This window comes from Oryx dammah, unplaced genomic scaffold (assembly GCF_014754425.2).
Source record: "Oryx dammah isolate SB20612 unplaced genomic scaffold, SCBI_Odam_1.1 HiC_scaffold_11072, whole genome shotgun sequence".
Lineage (NCBI taxonomy): Eukaryota > Metazoa > Chordata > Mammalia > Artiodactyla > Bovidae > Oryx > Oryx dammah.
The window spans coordinates 1780633-1800927 of record NW_024080466.1 but is presented as its reverse complement, the minus strand read 5'-3'; the positions used below and the strand labels follow the sequence as shown (position 1 = coordinate 1800927).

Here is a 20295-nt window from a genome sequence, read left to right as displayed (position 1 = left end):
GAAATTCAATTAACTGAATTTTATAAGCCAAAAAATAGGAAAAAGTATAAATTAAGGAGACTTTATGTCAATTGAAAGAACTTGATGCATAAGCTGAGACAGTTTGGCATCATTTCTGATAAGATCTTATTTTGAATTGTTTAGACAATAAAAGATGGACAAAAGTTTGTGTAATTCTGTAAACATTGCTCTGCAGGGTTCAGTGTCTTTGTAGTTGGTGTGGCTGATGTTGACTACAATGAACTTGCCAACATAGCTAGCAAACCAAGCGAACGACACGTGTTCATTGTGGATGACTTTGAATCTTTTGAGAAGATAGAGGACAACCTCATCACATTTGTGTGTGAAACTGCCACTTCAAGTAAGTCATGGTCCATATGGATCCATAGTCTCACTTGTTTTGAAAAATGACTATTGAGTAGACCATTCCTTATCCTAACCAAGATCAAGTCTGTGCAGAAATAGATCCTGGGAAACCACTTGAGAACCTGATGAATCACTGTTCCTATTGAGATCATGCTAGCTGTGAGCTTGTCAGAGGTCCATTTTTAGTCTTGAAGATGCAATATTCCTTGTATGGAAATAAAATGTTTGTATATATCCTTTTCCCACCATCTCAATGCCTGTGACATTTGAGAAAATGAATCTTCAACTTAGAAATACATTTATAGAAGCATTTCTGTGAGGTGAAGGTTTTCCCTGTTAGTAATCAATTGGTATTTGTTCTGTCAACATTTGTGCTTCAAGAGAGCCAGGAAAAAACAGCCTTATGTGCGTGTGCACTGTAGAAATGCACTCAGTTCTCATTTGTTTCTTTGGGTATATTCATGGTATAGCGAGACCTCCAGTTTAACTTTTAAGATGCAGTGAAGGACAAAAGATTTGAATCCATTTGTCCTCCTCCCCATTCATGAACTCTGATTTTTGGAGTATTAGATTAAGGAAATAGTTGAGAGGCTCATCTAAACCCCTAATCCCAGACAGAGCTGTGCTTTTGAAGTGTTGTTTTTTTTCCCTATTAAACATTATATTAGAATCTCAGAACTCTGGTTAGAGGCGGCGGAAGTAAACAAATGTTAATGGCTTATTGTAAAAATTAACACTGAAGCTCAGAAGGGAGCTGCACTAGTGAAAGTGAGCAGCGAGCAGCAGCTGCTCCATCCATTCCAGGGAGTCTTGCATACAGCCTTCCCTGTTCCAGCTCTGGGCCCCAGGTTGAGACCCCCTGCACACCTGCCCCTGGACGGTTCAGTGATGAGCACGAGCCTCCAGTGTTTGGCCAAGAAGAGGATTGGCTGGCAACAAATTCCTCCTGCCCTTGCACAAATTTAAAGTTCCCTGGGCGAAACGTTCTTTAATCCATTGAAAAAAATATATAAATTTCCCCCTTTAATTCTGTCTTACCATTCTTAAGAACATTGTAAAATTCCAGGTGGACTGGAGACTCTCCAGAAAACATGGTTACATTGCTCAATAGTATAATTTCTCCTACAAGTTGAAAATCTACACAAAACCACTTAGAAAAAGTTTGATTGTTATGTTCTATAAATGAATGAACAGGTTTGTTACTTGCTGTACTTATGCAGGTGCTTTCTGTGCATGTATAATTTTAGTATTCCTTGGTGAATTGTACTTAAACAATGCTGTACGTTGCAGGTTGCCCTCTCATTTATTTGGATGGCTACACCTCACCAGGTAAGCGTTCATACTCTTGGGCTAATTTATTTCAGGGTTTAAGCAATAAGATAATTCAAATAACTTCATTTCAATATTTTCTGTTCTGATGTGAAGGTTTTAAGATGCTTGAAGCATACAATCTGACAGAAAAGAATTTTGCTTCTGTGCAAGGAGTCTCCCTGGAGTCAGGCTCTTTCCCCAGCTACTCATCTTACAGGCTTCAGAAGAATGCCTTTGTGAACCAGCCTACAGTGTGAGTCTGACAACAGGAGGGTCTCTTTCTTACCATGGGCCAGAGGATTTTGTGAGGTTGTTAGAATCTTTGCTGACTTCTTAGCACTCTGGTATTTTAGAATTGTCGGAAAAGTCTTATGGATAACCTGATTTGGTTTCCTTAAGTACAGTTGGGTTGTGTGTGTGTATGTGTGTGTGTGTGATGTGTATGTTCAGTTGCTCAGTTGTGTCCAACTCTTTGCGACCCCATGGACTATAGCCCCCCAGGCTCCTCTGTCCTTGGCATTCTCCTGGCATGAATACTGGAGTGGATCCTTCCTCCAGGGGATTTTCCTGACTCAAGGATTGAACCTGTGTCTCCTGCATCTCTGGCATTGCAGACAGATTCTTTACCACTGAGCCATCAAGGAAGCCCCACGGCTGAGTTAAGGGTCTCTTATCAGGTTACATGGGGGACTAGCACCCAAGCCTGCTACTCTGAGAATCTCATCCTGTATCTGCCACGTGATGGATTACTAAGTCCTTTTGAATTTAAGGCTAGAACTGTAGTTATGCTTCTTCTAAGGGAGATTATTTAAGCAGGGAGGCACTTTGTTCTCTTGAACATTTCTCCGTGGGTGCAGAAGGGCTGGATGGAATCAGTGCAGAATGGGAACAGGCATTCTTCCTAGAGTTTCTGACTCCAAAAGAGGAAAGACTGCAGCAGTCTGTCTGTGATCTGTGATCTGACAGGCGGCAGTTAATTTTTATTGGCTGGCGCTCCGGGGACCTGTTGGGCAGCTCTAGATGTTGTTATTTAACTTGATGAAAGTTGGTACCTGGTTCTGATAACCAAAATATGTGTTTGGCACCTTCTGGAGGGGAAAGAACACCAAGAAATAAAGTTTTCAGACACTTAGGACAGGGTCAGATGATGATGCCTGAAATTTGAAATGCTCTGGGAAAGCTGACGGAAAATTCAGACTGAAACCAAGGCTAATTTCTTGTAAGGAAGCATAGTTGTATTGTTGTAGTGTGACCACACTGTGAGTTCCTAACTCTTTTATGGTTAACCACACTAGTTCGCAGTTTTAGGTTTTGCGGTGAACTGAAATACCCACTGTTTAACTCTGTCACCTCAAGCTATGATTCCTACATTTTCACATAAGACAGCCCACTGTCCTCTTAAGATTCAGATCTTGTGGCTGAAAGAGGCATAAAATGCAATTAAATACTTCTTTAGTTTTTTCATAATCATTCATTAACTGAAAAAGGAGAAAAATGGGCTAAATGACTGATGACTTTATATGGAGATGATATTATTTTTAATGTGGAATATTGAGAAGATTCCATGGACAGAGGAGCCTGGCGGCCTGTAGTCCATGGGTTGGCAAAGAGTTAGATATGACTGAGCAACTCTCACTTCACTTCACTTCATCATGAAGATGGGTTTTGAACATGCAAAAGACATTGTGTCAGCTTGCCCAGAACATATGCTTTAAGAAGGAGGGCATTACAGAGTATGGAGTAGAGGTCCCTCCCTGAACAGATGGGAAAAGAATCTAAAAAAGAGAGGCTCTATGTATTTGTATAACTGATTCACTTTGCTGTATAGCAGAAGCAGATGCAACATTGCAAACCAAGTACATGCCAATAAAACCTGAAACAAACAAACAAGCATAGGACAGCGCTATATTCCAGAAGTGTCGGCACTGTGGCGCACTGAGGCTCAAAACCCCAGGAGCCATTCTGTGCCCTTTGTCAGATCCGTGGAGCAGTTGCTTTTCTGTCCATGGGCCGATTATCAAGGCCCTTTTCCTATCTTTACGAAGAAAGTGGTTTTAAATGGTCTCAGGCGAAAATCCATTAATTCTGTTTCAGAGGTTCCCTTAGAACAATGATTGACTCAAGTCTAGAAGGACACATGGGTCCACATTTTATGTTCGATAGCCTTAGAGCCAAGAAACTTGAATCATATCCGTTTATCAACACTAAACATTTGCAAATGTATGTGGCCGTCACATATATTATTGGTTTTGTTTCTGGGAACGTGTGACCTTCTGGAGCTTATTTGATTTATTTGATTTTAAGGGAGGACTTTGGAAGTGTGTAGGGAGGGAGAAATTGAAACCTTGAGCCATCTTACTTATGATCTCATATCCCTGATGTTGGAAATTGAATATATTTAGTGAGATTTATGCACTTTAAATTACATCCATAGATACAATGTTTATCACTCTAAAATCATGATATAGTTTTATAATCATCTATGTATCTAGAAAAAATGATTTATTAACTGTAGGATGAAAGACCATTTGGCAGTTTCCCAGACTTTTTGACTTTATCAGATTATAAATAAACTATTACGCTTACATAATGGGTCTTTAGTGTTTGCTATTTTGAGGTCTCATCCTTAAATTTTTCCCCTTTTAATAATGTATTATTTAAAAGACTATTATACATTGACATGAATCCACCACGGGTGTACATGCGAATGTATGGCAAAACCAATACAGAATTGTAAAGTAAAAAAAAAAAAAAAAGACTATTATAATATAATTGGATTATTATAAATGGCTTCTAATACTAGTCATGAAAAGATTCTAGTCCAAAAATTTTAAATATCATCTATTTCTGATGAGAAATCCTTACTAATTAGTTAATTAATTAATTTTGCTTTTTCCAACAGAGAACTACATCCCAATGGACTCCCTCCTTCATATACCATTATATTACTATTCAGACTCCTCCCAGAAACTCCCAGTGACCCTTTTGCAATTTGGCAGATCACAGACAGAGACTATAAACCACAAGTTGGGGTGATTGCAGATCGTAAGGATTTTTATCTTCTCTTAGGGCCCATGCATGCATATTTTTGATTATGTTTTTCCTTCTCTTTAAGAACCTTCTGGATGTATATATATATATACATATACATATCTATTTCCTTGATTATGCTTTTATGTTTAAAGTTTTAAAAAGATATGTCAGTAAATACTTGAATTACCTTTTATCTTAACTGAATTATTAATTTTTTAGAGATCTCTTCAACAAGAATTAATTGTTAATACTTTCAGTATAGAATCTCCATGCATTTGATTTAATAACAATTATGTGTTGATTACAGCTTCTAGCAAGACATTATCATTCTTTAACAAGGATACAAGAGGTGAGGTGCAGACTGTTACATTTGACACAGATGAAGTGAAGGCATTATTTTATGGAAGTTTTCATAAGGTAAAAACATAAGATTTTCTGGTTATTTATAAAAGAAGTATGTGGACTTAAAACTTAAACCAATTTATTATTTATTAAAATGTATGTTAAACTGGTGGAAACATAGCCATGTCTTTTAAAAACAATATCTTATTTCAGAGGATTTAATTTTCAAAGAAGAAAATTTAAAATGATATTTCTACTAATCTATTAGTTAATGAGATTACTGTTAACATTTCAATATATATTCAATGCAAATGTCTTTTTAGAATATGAGTTGGATAGTATATACAATATTGTACGCCCATTTTTCTACCTTTTATTTTGAACCTTTATGTAATTTTGTGTCAAAAGCTTAATTTTTGTGGATTGTATTTAGTTGATATTATTTTTTCTTTTATAGAGCATAGTAACCTGCTTCTGCTTGCTCATTTATTGAAAAGTTACAAACATGTCAGTCTAAAAGTTATCACTATCTACCAACATAATTAAGATAACTGTTTTATGAGATTAATTTCTGCATGAACATATTTACAACTTCTCTGAAACATTTTATTAAAACTTCTAAGATAAATTCTTAGGGGACTATCTATTTTTGATGGTCTTAATTTTTTAATTTTAAGATCCAAGGGTAATACAGACTTGCTGTCAGACAATTAATTGACAGATAAGAGTACTGACATTGGTAGAATCGGACGTGAACAGTCTTGGTTATGAGTGGACTTTTTAATGGAATTTTTGCATCAATTGGATCAATGAACAGGAGGAAGACTATTTGCTGCGCAAGCTTTAAAATTTCCCCAGTATGAGGCTCAGAAAGTTGGTCCCCATATGTAGAAAACAAATATTTCCAATTCAATCTGATTTCTCAAGTGAAAATTGAAGAACTTCCCTATAATTAGGTAGATTGAGCTGAATTTCTTGCTGATTCTCTTCCTGAGAATCTTGGTTTCTTCCCAGAATGTTTTCTTATTCATGAATCAGATTCTTGGTGAAGACAGCAAGGGACTCTCCTCATGGGATTTGGAGAGGCCTCAGGGTGCACATTGCTGTTGCTTAGTCACTCAGTCATGTCCAACCCTGTGGGACCCCACGGACTGTAGCCTGCCAGGCTCTTCTGTCTGAGGAATTTTCCAGGCAAGAATACTGGAGTGGACTGCCATTTCCTTCTCCAGGGGAGCTTCCTGACACGGATTGAACCCATGTCTCCTGCATTGGCAGGTGGATTCTTTACCACTGAGCCACCAGGGAAGCCCAGTGAGCACATTAGTGATAAGCCACCCCCCCAAACAAAACAAAACAAACCAATGATGGAGAAACAGAGATCTCTGAGTATAAAGGCATACTTGCTCAACAAGTTACAGACTTTACTGGTAAAGTGCAGGAAAATAAATGCCTTATTGGGAAAGAAGATTCTAGTTTGACAAATTTTTACTAGCTTCAGTTGCTTCTTGTCCAGTAATAGATGCTGAATCTGGCGAAGTTCTTATGAACTTTTTTTGGCTCACTGATATGCCTATTAAACTTACATTTGAGTAACTTGCTAAAGAGAACTATTTTATTTTTCTTCCATACCCACTGAAGATGTTGGAAACTCAGCCTGCTACTAACCACTTAACAATCATTTAGGAAATATTATTATCTTTTTAAACTTTTTATTTTGTACTGGGGTATAGCTGATTAACAATATTGTGATAATTTCAGGTGAACAGTACACGGACTCAGCCATACGTATACATGTATCTATTTTCCCCCAAATTATTCCCCGTCTAGGCTAGGATTAATTTCCAACTTTCATTGGATGTTTCATTTTACTTGGCAATAATAAGGCACTATTTTTGAAGAGATCTATAGTGATAGTCATTAATTACTACATATCAAGAGAATTGTTTTTTGACCCTCCCATCTTAATTTGCCTTTATAGAGAGGTATTTGTGTTCTTAGGTTTTATGTAATGCCTCATCTCTCTTGTTCTCATAAACTCTTTTCTTTTCAAATTCTCTGCCTTCTTTTGTTATAGTGTCTTTCTATTTTTTTGTCCCTCCTCTACTTTTTCATTATGCTTTCTTCCCCTCCTTCCTTCCTCCACCCCATTCTGATAACCTACTCTCATTTATTGCATCCATTCAAGTACCAAGTTCAGTCTCTATTGGATACTGATCCAAGGACTTGGAACACCCGTCTTTCATTTCCCACGTAATTTGGGAACTGAAGTTCTTCAGTCCTTGAGATAAGAACAAGTAGTTCTCTGAGAGAAGCAGCAAATCAGTGAAAATAACAGGCAGGAGGCTCTTGGGAGAGAGGGGGTAGACTAAAAGAGCTTATGTGGGGAAGGGCAGACAACTGCTGCTTCTGGAGGATTCTCTTGAAAAGTTCTCTGTCTCCATCTTATTGTAACAGATGATGTAGATTTGAGTGAGAAATTTGTAATAAGACAAAAAGGTAGAATAGATGAAAAATAAGGGATGGCAGACCTTGGGAAGGATGGTGAGTTGACAAGAGTGTTCCTGCTTTGTTCTACTGGTCTGTGACCAACATGCTTCCCAGTTGGGAAATACTCCCTAATTACTTGGCCCACTGGTGCCCAGATGAAGAGCCAATCAAATGTAATTATGCATGTGTTTAAAATGCGATAAAACACACTGAAGAGATCGTAGCAAAATATATTTTTAGCATGTGTTTCTTTTTGGCTCACATTGAGTGACAAGTGTATTTGGAATAATTTTGTTTCAACACTTCAAAGCTTTGATTTTGAAATGGTTTTTCTGGATACTGTGATTTTTCAAATAGCTTTTGAATGTTAGCCTCTGCGATTGTTCATATAAGATCTGATAAATAAGTTTCAGTTCTTCAGTTCAGTTCAGTTCAGTCGCTCAGTCGTGTCCGACTCTTGGCGACCCCATGAATCGCAGCACGTCAGGCCTCCCTGTCCATCACCAACTCCGGGAGTTCACTCAGACTCACGTTCATCGAGTCAGTGATGCCATCCAGCCATCTCATCCTCGGTCGTCCCTTTCTCCTCCTGCCCCCAATCCCTCCCAGCATCAGAGTCTTTTCCAATGAGTTAACTCTTCACATGAGGTGGCCAAAGTACTGGAGCTTCAGCTTCAGCATCATTCCCTCCAAAGAAATCCCAGTTCTTACTAGATAATAAATACCTTGGGAATGTCTGTAAGGTATTCATCTTGAATTCAATATTAGATGATTGCCCTGGGGTATTTAAAATTATTTTTAGTAAGTCATATATCACTTTTAAATAAAAGCAATATGTAATTCATAGTACTTATAGATGCACTAAATTAATGTTTTGGTGGTGATTCTATTTGGAAAAAATATCTACTGTTAAAAAAAGAAAATCTCTGGAGACTGTCCTTATGCTTATTTACTCTAAAGCATTTAATGGAATTTCAGTTCCTTAACTTGGAGCCAAACTTTTTAAAGTAATCATCATGGGCTTACTTGGGTATTTGGGCTGTGATAAGTAGAAACTCTGGGCATAACTATAAAGCCATAGATTGCCTGCAGCCATTCTTTACATTATTGAAATATAGATGTTTTATTATTTATCTGTACTAATAGATTTCTTACGATTCTGAATATCTTCAATATCCAACAACAATAAATCAACATGTTTGTTTTCTTATGAGGAAATTGAATCTTGAATTTGATTTCCAGAGCTGATTCTTTATAACAGATACAACCTGTGTTAGGTATCTACATGGTGCATAAGATCTTTTTGGCAAGGACTGTTGTTGTTGCTCAGTTGCCCGGTCATGTCTGACTCTTTGCAACCCCGTGGACTGCAGCGTGCCAGGCCTCCCTGTCCCTTTATCGTCTCCTGAAGTCTCCCCAGTTCATGTCCATCGCATTGGTGATGCCATCCAGCCATCTCATCTGATGCCCTCTTCTCCTTCTGCCCTCAATCTTTCTCAGCATCAGGGACTTTTCCAGTGAGTTGGCAGGGATTCTGGACTAAGAAATTAAAAACTGGATTTAGCAAAATCACTGGAAGACATTCGAGGCTCCTTTGTTCTGAGTATAACAATTTATTAGTGATTTATAAACTTGTAATAGTTCACTTTCTATAATTTATTTTTTAGTAGTTATTATAAAATATTGACTATGTTCCCCATTTTGTATAATATATATTTATAGCTTATTTTATACAAACTGCTATGTACCTCTTAATCCCCTACCGTTTTGCCCCCCTGCCCTGCCACAGGTAACCACAAGTTTGTTCTCTGTATCTGTCAGTCTTTTTTGTTTTTTGAAAAGCTCTCTATAGTTTAAGGAGTCATCTCATCTACTGTATTATCTCTGGCCATCTCAGGAAGAATACATAGTGGGGAAAATAAGAAATTATACTGATGTATAATAGTGGGAGGAAACTGAGATTCAGAGAGGTTAAGTGGTTCGTTTAATTTGATGTTATTAAATTAAACAGCATTGACACTGCAACCTGGTTCTTGAATTTTTAGTCCAAGGCTCTTGATTTGGGGATGAGAATAGCTTTCAGTTCAGTTGCTCAGTTGTGTCTGATTCTTTGTGACCCCATGGACTGCAGCATGCTAGGCCTCCCTGTCCATCACCAGCTCCCAGAGTTTATTTAAACTTATGTCCATTAGTGATGCCATCTAACCATCTCATCCTCTGTCATCTCCTTCTCCTTCCACCTTCAATCTTTCCCAGCATCAGGGTCTTTTCAAATGAGTCAGCTCTTCGCATCAGGTGGCCAAAGTCTTGGAGTTTTAGCTTCAGCATCAGTCCTTCCAATGAATATTGAGGACTGATTTCCTTTAGGATGGATTGGTTGGATCTCCTTGCAGTCCAAGGGACTTGCAAGAATCTTCTCCAACTCCACAGTTCAAAAGCATCAATTCTTCGGTGCTCAGCTCTCTTTATTATCCAACTCTCATATCCATACATGACTACTGGAAAAACCATAGCCGTGACTAGATGGACCTTTGTTGGCAAAGTAATGCGTTTTAATAAGCTTTGCTAAAAAGCTCTGCTTTTTAATAAGCTGTCTAGGTTGGTCGTAGCTATTCTTGCAAGGAGCATACGTCTTTTAATTTCATAAATAGCTTTAAGTACACATTTTTTTAACGTGTGATCTGATATATGTAGAAGTCAGCCATATGGTTCTGGGTAGAAATTTTGTAATGGAAACGAATGATCTTTTTAGGTTCATATCGTAGTGACCCCGAAAAGTGTTAAGATTTACATCGACTGCTATGAGATTATAGAGAAGGATATCAAGGAAGCTGGAAATATCACCACTGATGGTTATGAAATTCTTGGAAAACTGCTTAAAGGCGAGAGGAAGTCAGCCACAGTAAGTAACACAGTTTTATTTTTCTTGGTACCTTGTACAAAGATAGAAATGACATTTTTCAAAGTAACTGGTACTTTTGCTTTTCCCTCGATGATCTTTTTAATTGTTTTATATCTTGGTTAGATTGAAACACTGGAAGTTACACTGAGGTAATACGCTACTGACAAAACATGATAATGTGCTTTACTGCTAGAAGCAAATTAGGATGTCAGGGCACCAGAGAACATCATGTAGTTGACTTGAAACTGAATCAAACTGGAGAGCACAGCATAAATGGTTGCCAGGAGAATCAGTGAAATGTAAACAAAGTCACGTTTTTGCTCTTCAAAAGTAGGAACTGTTGACACAGCTTTGTGCATTCAGGACATTTTGCATTTGTGGACTCTGGCTGTGACTGTCACAGAGCTACACTCCCTCACAGAGGGGTCAGGCCAGCCGCCTCACAACTGTCATTGGCTTAAGTTAGAGGCGGGGGCTTGCCAACCCTTTTACAATGCTATTTAGTAATAAACTGTTAAAACCTGAGGTTTCCACTGCACCAGGCTAAGTTCATAATAAATGTTGATTAATAATAACATTGTTCTGAAAGCAAGGCTACTATTTTTGGCTTCTATTATTTTTAAAGATAATTTTACTTGTTTATTTCTGGCTGTGCTTGGTCTTCATTGCTGTTAGGCTTTTCCCTTGTTGTGACAAGTGGGGGCTACTCTCTGCCCGTGGCGTCTGGCTCCTCGGTGCCGCGGCTCCTCCTGCGGGCGAGCATGGGCTCTAGCGCATGCGCTGCTCCAGTTGCATCACGTGGGCTCGGTGGTTGTGACTCCCAGGCTCTCGGGCACAGGCTCGATAGTTGCGGTGCACGGGGTTAGTTGCTACATGGAATGTGGGATCTTCCCAGATCAGGGATTGAACCTGTGTCTCCTGCACTGGCAGACGGATTCTTTACTGCTGAGCCAGCAGAGAAGCCCTTCTATTATGTTTTAAAATTGCTTTTAATAAGCTTAGCTTTCTTTCATGGACAGAATTTTCTTCTCTATTCAGAAATGAAATTTTTAACCCTCAATGTAGAACTTGAACTTGCAAACACTCTTAGCTTTCACCATGTAAAGTTGAAGTTAAGTTGCTCAGTCATGTCCAACTCTTTGTGACCTCATGGACTGTAGCCTACCAGGCTCCTCCAGGTTGCAGGCAGATGCTTTACCCTCAGAGCCATGAGGGAAGAACTAGTTAGAACAAGTAATATAATTGCAATTAAAATCATTTATTGAATATTGGGTTTAATATTTAAATAGAACAAGTTTATAAAAGAAAGAATGACTATATCTAAGTGACCTTTTCTTTTTTTATCCAAAGAACTCTGTTTTTTAAGTGTAGAAAGATAGAAAATATATGTATATTGAAATAGTTAAGCTGAAGGTAAACATGAAATTATTAGTTGGCCCCTAGGTAAGAATTTATAAGAAGCAGAGCATCAATTTAAGAATAAGTGAGGAATTTTTTTAAATGTTACTTTTTTTTTTTACAGAGGTAGACTCTTAAAAGTTGATTTAAATGTGTGTAATCTTCAAATTAAAATTCTGAATTAAATGCACTTATCATTTTAAAATAAATCAATGTTCTCTTTATAAAAAAAAAAAAAACCTCAATGACACACTTCATTTTAGCCAAGGAAATGAATCAGAAGTGGGATTATCAATATGCATTTTGCTTTACTGTCCCTTTCTCTGAGGCATAGGTTTTTTTTTGTTCTTAGGAGGTTAGGATCACATTGCTCTCATTGCCTGAACCCTCTAGAGAGTCTGCGTGAGAAGTTAGCAGAGGTTAAAATGTGGAAATATTAATATGGAATGTTTTTCTCGCATCTTTAGCTCATGTTACTGTTGGTTATTTACAGTTCCAGATCCAGAATTTTGATATTGTCTGCAGTCCGGTGTGGACCAGTAGAGACAGATGCTGTGATATTCCCTCCAGAGTAAGTGAAACAGAATGGAATTTTGTCATGGTTTTATTAGTCTTCGAGGAATAAGAGATGTGGATGAGGATGGCCTGGGAGAGGAAGTAGCCCTCAGCAGCTGCATGTTCAGGATGGAGCCAGGGACACACATGGTGTGCGTGCTCATTAACGACCGCAGCTCAGGCTGGGGACCCTCCCCTCAAAAGCCAAGAATGTAGCGGACCGCACCTGGAAATTCTCCCTAACAGCCAAGTGGTTAGGCATAGTCAGAAAAGTCCTGCTTCAATCAGCATGTCTGATAAACCCATTTACTGCAGAGTCCTCCTATTGCTTGTAAAATGCCAGCATTTTACAACAAATGCTTATTAAGTCCTTTACAGGATCAGCCATCACACCTCTCTGGATGTCTAAGTAGAAATGCTCGAGTGATGGCCTTCCCCCATATTATCTGTGTAGGTGGTGATGATTACAAAGTTGAATGCTGAAGATGGATTTGAAGTTCATGGCAAACAGTGAGCTGCACACACCCACCAAATAAGTGTACATTGTTTCCTCAACAAGTACTTACTGAACACCTGTTATAAGCCAGGCACTGTCCTATGTGCTGGAGTTATAGCAGGGAAAAGGAATATTCTAGTGAAAGGCAGAGGAAGAGGAGGAGTTAATAAGTAGGTGTATACTATGTTATCGAGTGAAAAGTCATAGAAAACAAACCAGGGTACAAGGACAGGTAGCCAGGTAAGTACCCTCAGCCCTCAGGGGTAAGGTGAGATTTAAGCAGAGACCTGAGTGAAGTGAGGGGACAAACAATGTGGATAATGGAGAAAGAGCATTCCAACCAGAGGGGACTGTAAGTGTAAAGGCCCTAAGGCCACAAGGTGCCCTGAACATCTGAGAAGCAAGAAGTGGATGAGAGGGGCTGGGGCAGAGTGAAGGAGAGGGGAGGTGGTGGGCAGTGGAGGGGGCAAGGTGGTGGGGTGCTGTTTTGCAGACCGTGTAAGGCCTGTAGGCTGTGGAAGGGATTTTAAATTTTATTCTGAATGAAATGGGCATCCATATCTGAAACACTCAGCATTTCTCTAATGCCAGACTAGAGATAATTGGATTAAATTACCAGGGGTCCTGTTGATGGTTTTGTAAACATATCTTATGTGAGATTTCCCAAAGCAAAACTTTTAAAGACAAAAAGGAGCATAGCAAGATTGGGCATAAGACTTTGTAATCATAATTAAAAATTATTCCTTTAAGTTGGGAAATAGATTTCCTTGTGTGTATAAGTGGGTGTGGCAGATAAGAGGCTATGTTTACTTTCAATTCAGAGATAAATATTCTTTTCCAAATTTCAGAGAGATGAAGCAAAATGCCCAGCTCTTCCAAACGCTTGCACATGTACACAGGACAGCGTTGGACCTCCGGGACCCCCCGGCCCTGCAGTAAGGAGACTGAAATAGTCCTTCTAGTATTTCCACTTAAATCTTTGGCATAATCATCCTTTGGTCAGTGTGTTGTGCATAAAATGCTTCTAGCCACTGGTGTGTTGTAGGACAGAACAAGATGAATTGCAGACCATTTTCACAGCACATCTTGAGATCTGAACTGGAGTAAATCCAGAAGAAAACCTGAAAGCATTTGAACACATTTCTCTACTCACATGAGAATGAATGATATGGGCTAGCATTCAAGAGCTTTTCAAGACATGGATTTGGGTTTCTCTCTTTAATTACATGATTTTGAAAATTCCTTACATCTCCTGAAAGCTTCTTGTACCTATATTATGGAGCAATAATTGAGAAGCTGATCCCAAAAAACTAATGCCTAGGATATGTGTATGTTATTAGCAAGCATATCATAGAATAACATATAGAGGATAATTATGTATGTGATGATATCATAAACTCTGGGTGAAAGTGTTGGGGTTAGGAATAACCTGAGTGAGAAGGCTGACCAGGTCTTTCCATGGGGGGAGGGGAGACCAATAAAATGTAATGCAAAACACTGAAGAGTACAGTATTAGATCTTTGTTGATCAATTACATGTGACCCGGGCTGGTTTTTCCGAATGGAAGTAGTACCACAAGCTTTATTGACCTCTTTTAAGAACATGGGTTAAGTAACATAGAAACAGCTTAAAGAGCCTCAGAATACCAGCTTTTACTATACATGGTTGTTAACAAATAATGTAAATTGATTTTAGGTTAATTACAAACCAGCTCCTCATATATGGAATCAAAATATATCTGGAATTAACATCATATATTTTCTTTAATTAATAGTGACTTACCTGATTTATATTTATAATCATAAAATTATACCTTGGATGTGACCTCAATGTTTTTGAGAAGTAATGTTGTTGGATATCAGTATCATGTTTATTTCCTCTTTGTTCAGTGAACAAGTCTCTGAATTCCTGTTACTAAATTACATGTTCTGAGATTCTGAAAGAGTCTTCTTATTGCATATTATTTTCCCTGAAGAATACACTCATATTATTCCAAAATAGATATTTTTCCTTAGAAATGCTTAAATATTATATTTAAAGTAATGCTTTTTTTTTTTTTAGTAAACCTCAAATTTTCAAATCAACTTCAAAATTTGCTAACAGTTAAGGAAAGATCAGAATATAAAAAATGAAATCCTTAAGAAGGTTTTGAAATTCTCCTTTCCCACACATTTGTATGATAGAAAGTATTTACTTCCATATTTCATAATAGCCGTAGAAGTATTGGTTGTCTGGAGTATGCGCTGCTTCTTAAAGCAATTTTTATGTATCAGCTTCCTCCTTGTTTCCTGTGTTCACCCTAAAATGTGCTCTTACCATGTGTTTTAGGGAGGACCGGGTGCTAAAGGTCCGAGAGGTGAAAGAGGTGTCAGTGGGGCAATTGTAAGTATATTTTAGAGTGCATTTACGTTTTCACCTATATGTTGAAGTCTCTTTATTCAAATTTCCGCTCACCGGGTAATGTGCCCTTGAACAAGTGGATTCAAGTTTAGTGAGCCTTAGGCAATATAATGATCTCTGTCTTGCCTCTGGATATCAGAATGGTAGATTAGATTAGTCAGATAAAGGAATGTGCAGGGTATGTCACTGAAGTGGGAATTGCCCAAGGGAGACCTATAGAAGCACCTAAGGGCTCTGCTCTCATATGGGGAAGCAGAGGGGCAGTCCTGGCCATCAGCTGGAAGACCCCCTTCAAGGAACAGAGTCCCACTAGAGGGAGCTGGGGAGGGTTCCTCTCTCTCAGAGAAAGAGCCGAGCCCGCGACATCTGCCTTCGCTGGGGGTCACTGGCCTCTTCTACCGGTTCAAAACTGTCTCCGTAAGACAACTCCAGCATCTTGGGGGGATGTATTATGAAGGTGATGTGCAGTTTTTGTCCTACTGTCATTAAGCTAACTCAGGAAAGTGAGGCTGGGGTGCTGACCCAGGTCTGTCTAACTCCAGGTTTGTCCTTTTCTATCTGGACACCCTGCAAAGAAGCTCCTGCATAGAGTGAACATATCTGTTCTTTCCTTGCCTGATGTAGATGTATGTTAGTCCCAGAAATCAGCCCAAGTCTAAGAGGAATCAGGACCAGCTTAAAAGAAATCAAATCTAGTGAATCTTGAGGTTTGATCTCTGAATGAATCTAGGACTATCAGTTCAGTTCAGTCGCTCAGTCGTGTCTGACTCTTTGCGACCCCATGAATCGCAGCACGCCAGGCCTCCCTGTCCATCACCATCTCCTGGAGTTCACTCAGACTCATGTCCATCGAGTCCGTGATGCCATCCAGCCATCTCATCCTTGGTCGTCCCCTTCTCCTCCTGCCCCCAATCCCTCCCAGCATCAGGGTCTTTTCCAATGAGTCAGCTCTTCCCATGAGGTGGCCAAAGTACTGGAGTTTCAGCTTCAGCATCATTCCTTCCAAAGAAATCCCAGGGCTGATCTCCTTCAGAATGGACTGGTTGGATCTCCTTGCAGTCCAAGGGACCCTCAAGAGTCTTCTCCAACACCACAGTTCAAAAGCATCAATTCTTCGGCGCTCAGCCTTCTTCACAGTCCAACTCTCACATATATACATGACCACAGGAAAAACCATAGCCTTGACTAGACGGACCTTTGTTGGCAAAGTAATGTCTCTGCTTTTGAATATGCTATCTAGGTTGGTCATAACTTTTCTTCCAAAGAGTAAGCGTCTTTTAATTTCATGGCTGCAGTCACCATCTGCAGTGATTTTGGAGCCCCCCAAAATAAAGTCTGACACTGTTTCCACTGTTTCCCCATCTATTCCCCATGAAGTGATGGGACCGGATGCCATGATCTTCGTTTTCTGAATGTTGAGCTTTAAGCCAAATTTTTCTCTCTCCTCTTTCACTTTCATCAAGAGGCTTTTTAGCTCCTCTTCACTTTCTGCCATAAGGGTGGTGTCATCTGCATATCTGAGGTTATTGATATTTCTCCCAGCAATCTTGATTCCAGCTTGTGTTTCTTCCAGTCCAGCGTTTCTCATGATGTACTCTGCATAGAAGTTAAATAAGTAGGGTGACAATATACAGCCTTGACGTACTCCTTTTCCTATTTGGAACCAGTCTGTTGTTCCATGTCCAGTTCTAACTGTTGCTTCCTGACCTGCATACAGATTTTTCAAGAGGCAGGTTAGGTGGTCTGGTATTCCCATCTCTTTCAGAATTTTCCACAGTTTCTTGTGATCCACACAGTCAAAGGCTTTGGCGTAGTCAATAGAGCAGAAATAGATGTTTTTCTGGAACTCTCTTGTTTTTTCCATGATCCAGTGGATGTTGGCAATTTGATCTCTGGTTCCTCTGCCTTTTCTAAAACCAGCTTGAACATCAGGGAGTTCATGGTTCATGTATTGCTGAAGCCTGGCTTGGAGAATTTTGAGCATTACTTTAACTAGCATGTGAGATGAGAGCAACTGTGCGGTAGTTTGAGCATTCTTTGGCATTGCCTTTCTTTGGGATTGGAATGAAAATGGACTTTTTCCAGTCCTGTGGCCACTGCTGAGTTTTCCAAATTTGCTGGCATATTGAGTGCAGCACTTTCACAGCATCATCCCTCAGGACTTGAAACAGCTCAACTGGAATTCCATCACCTCCACTAGCTTTGTTCGTAGTGATGCTTTCTAAGGCCCACCTGACTTCACATTCCAAGATGTCTGGCTCTAGATTAGTGATCACATCATCATGACTATCTGGGTCATGAAGATCTTTTTTGTACAGTTCTTCTGTGTATTCTTGCCACCTCTTCTTAATATCTTCTGCTTCTGTTAGGTCCAGACCATTTCTGTCCTTTATCGAGCCCATCTGTGCATGAAATGTTCCCTTGGTATCTCTAATTTTCTTGAAGAGATCTCTAGTCTTTCCCATTCTGTTGTTTGCCTCTATTTCTTTGCATTGATCGTTGAGGAAGGCTTTCTTATCTCTTCTTGCTATTCTTTGGAACTCTGCATTCAGATGCTTATATCTTTCCTTTTCTCCTTTGCTTTTTGCCTCTCTCCTTTTCACAGCTATTTGTAAGGCCTCCCCAGACAGCCATTTTGCTTTTTTGCATTTCTTTTCCATGGGGATGGTCTTGATCCCTGTCTCCTGTACAATGTCACGAACCTCATTCCCTAGTTCATCAGGCACTCTATCTATCAGATCTAGGCCCTTAAATCTATTTCTCACTTCCACTGTATAATCATAAGGGATTTGATTTAGGTCATACCTGAATGGTCTAGCGATTTTCCCTACTTTCTTCAATTTGAGTCTGAATTTGGTAATAAGGAGTTCATGATCTGAGCCACAGTCAGCTCCTGGTCTTGTTTTTGTTGATTGTATACAGTTTCTCCATCTTTGGCTGCAAAGAATATAATCAATCTGACTTCAGTGTTGACCATCTGGTGATGTCCACGTGTAGAGTCTTCTCTTGTGTTGTTGGAAGAGGGTGTTTGCTATGACCAGTGCATTTTCTTGGCAAAATCTCTATTAGTCTTTGCCCTGCTTCATTCCGCATTCCAAGGCCAAATTTGCCTGTTACTCCAGGTGTTTCTTGACTTCCTACTTTTGCATTCCAGTCCCCTATAATGAAAAGGACATCTTTTTTGGGTGTTAGTTCTAAAAGGTCTTGTAGGTCTTCATAAAACCGTCAACTTCAGCTTCTTCAGCATTACTGGTTGGGGCATAGACTTGGATTACTGTGATATTGAATGGTTTGCCTTGGAGATGAACAGAGACCATTCTGTCGTTTTTGAGATTGCATCCAAGTACTGCATTTTGGACTCTTTTGTTGACCATGATGGCTACTCCATTTCTTCTGAGGGAGTCCTGCCTGCAGTAGTAGATATAATGGTCATTTGAGTTAAATTCACCCATTCTAGTCCATTTTAGTTCGCTGATTCCTAGGATGTCAACGTTTACCCTTGCCATCTCTTGTTTGACCACTTCCAATTTGCCTTGATTCATGGACCTGACATTCCAGGTTCCTATGCAATATTGCTCTTTATAGCATCGGATCTTGCTTCTATCACCAGTCACATCCACAGCTGGGTATTGACTATAGATATATGAATATATTTGATGTATTTTACTTTTTAAGAAACCTATTCCCATGTGAAAATAGGTTGGGAAATTTACATGCTCTTGTGAATTTATTGTACTTTCCAGTTCTTTTAGTGAGTAGTCAAAGGAAGAAAGGGACGACATTAACAAATACTTTTATATTGGGTTGGCCGAAAGCTTCGTTTGGGTTTTCTGGTCAACCCAATAGATGAGGCAATTTCTAAAACGCTTGCAGATTCTGACTGGTATCTTAGAGCTGTGAAGACAGCCCTGGAAGGGTAGTCTATGACTCTGTGCTTGTTTCTCTGTTCTGTATGTAGGGCCCCCCCGGTCCTCGTGGAGATACAGGTCCTCCTGGACCCCAGGGTCCTCCAGGCCCTCAGGGACCCAATGGCCTCTCTATTCCCGGTGAACAAGTAAGCACAAAGGCTTTCTGTATGAAATGAGGATGGTGGATTAATGCTGAATTTAACTGGAACATTTTCTACTCTATTTTGCCAAATTCAAGTGTTTTTTCAGAAAACTCAACAAGTTTAGTCATTGAGATGACTTCCTGTGACTGTAATTTCAGATATGTAAATAGCATATGTAATAATACGTAACTATGTAGGAAAAATGGTTGCTACTTCTTTGACCTTTAAAAATTATTTTAATAAGTAATGCAAATATCCTTTAATATCCTGAAAGCTTTGAAATGGCTTTGAGTCTGTGGCAGGCCCTAAGGTTCTGTCTGATATTTATGACTTATTTATCTAGGTCATTACTTCAGTAAAATTTTATTTTATTCCAAATGCCAATCTGAACTTAGGAGAAGTGTCTTACCTTAAAGGCTGGTGTTTCATTTAACTACTTTCTTCTATACTTTAAGATAAAACAAATACAGCATATGAATAAGAATCCAGATAATTACATAGTTTTAAATTTAAGTCTAAACTCCCTTTAAAGACCTTTCTTTTTTGGCATTTAGAGAAAAAATAATCTATATCAGATATAGCTAGAAATGAAACATTTGAAGGAACTGGATTTTTCTTTTCACTCAAAAGGGTTGAATGCAGGACTTTCCTGGGGGTCCAGTGGTTAAGACTGAGAGCTTCACTGCAGGGGGCACAGGTTCAATCTCTGGTCAGGGAACTAAGACCCTGCATACCTCTCAGTGCAGCTGTGAAAAAGGAACAGGGTTGAATGCATCTACTTTTAGCTTCACATCCACAGGGGTGTTTGGAGAGTTTTATTTCTATTTATTTTCTTATTGCTACTATTAAATTATCAGCTTTAATTCAGATTTGCCTATTAACAAGTGTCTTCTAGCATGTTATACAGAACAAAATTATGTTACATTTCATTGACTCTCCATTACAGTTAGCACC

The 20295-nt window shown here is 39.1% G+C and overlaps 1 protein-coding gene across 1 annotated transcript in view; it reads left to right on the top strand.

Moving 5' to 3' along the window:
• LOC120860414 (collagen alpha-1(XII) chain-like) overlaps positions 1-20295 on the top strand; it is a 123526-nt gene that overhangs the window by 84907 nt on the left and 18324 nt on the right. The window contains exons 47-56 of the mRNA XM_040236213.1: positions 197-361; positions 1657-1695; positions 1792-1930; positions 4580-4722; positions 5018-5127; positions 10292-10441; positions 12333-12410; positions 13739-13825; positions 15219-15272; positions 19249-19344. Of these exons, the coding sequence (XP_040092147.1) occupies positions 197-361; positions 1657-1695; positions 1792-1930; positions 4580-4722; positions 5018-5127; positions 10292-10441; positions 12333-12410; positions 13739-13825; positions 15219-15272; positions 19249-19344 (1061 nt within the window). The remainder of the gene's footprint in view (positions 1-196; positions 362-1656; positions 1696-1791; positions 1931-4579; positions 4723-5017; positions 5128-10291; positions 10442-12332; positions 12411-13738; positions 13826-15218; positions 15273-19248; positions 19345-20295) is intronic.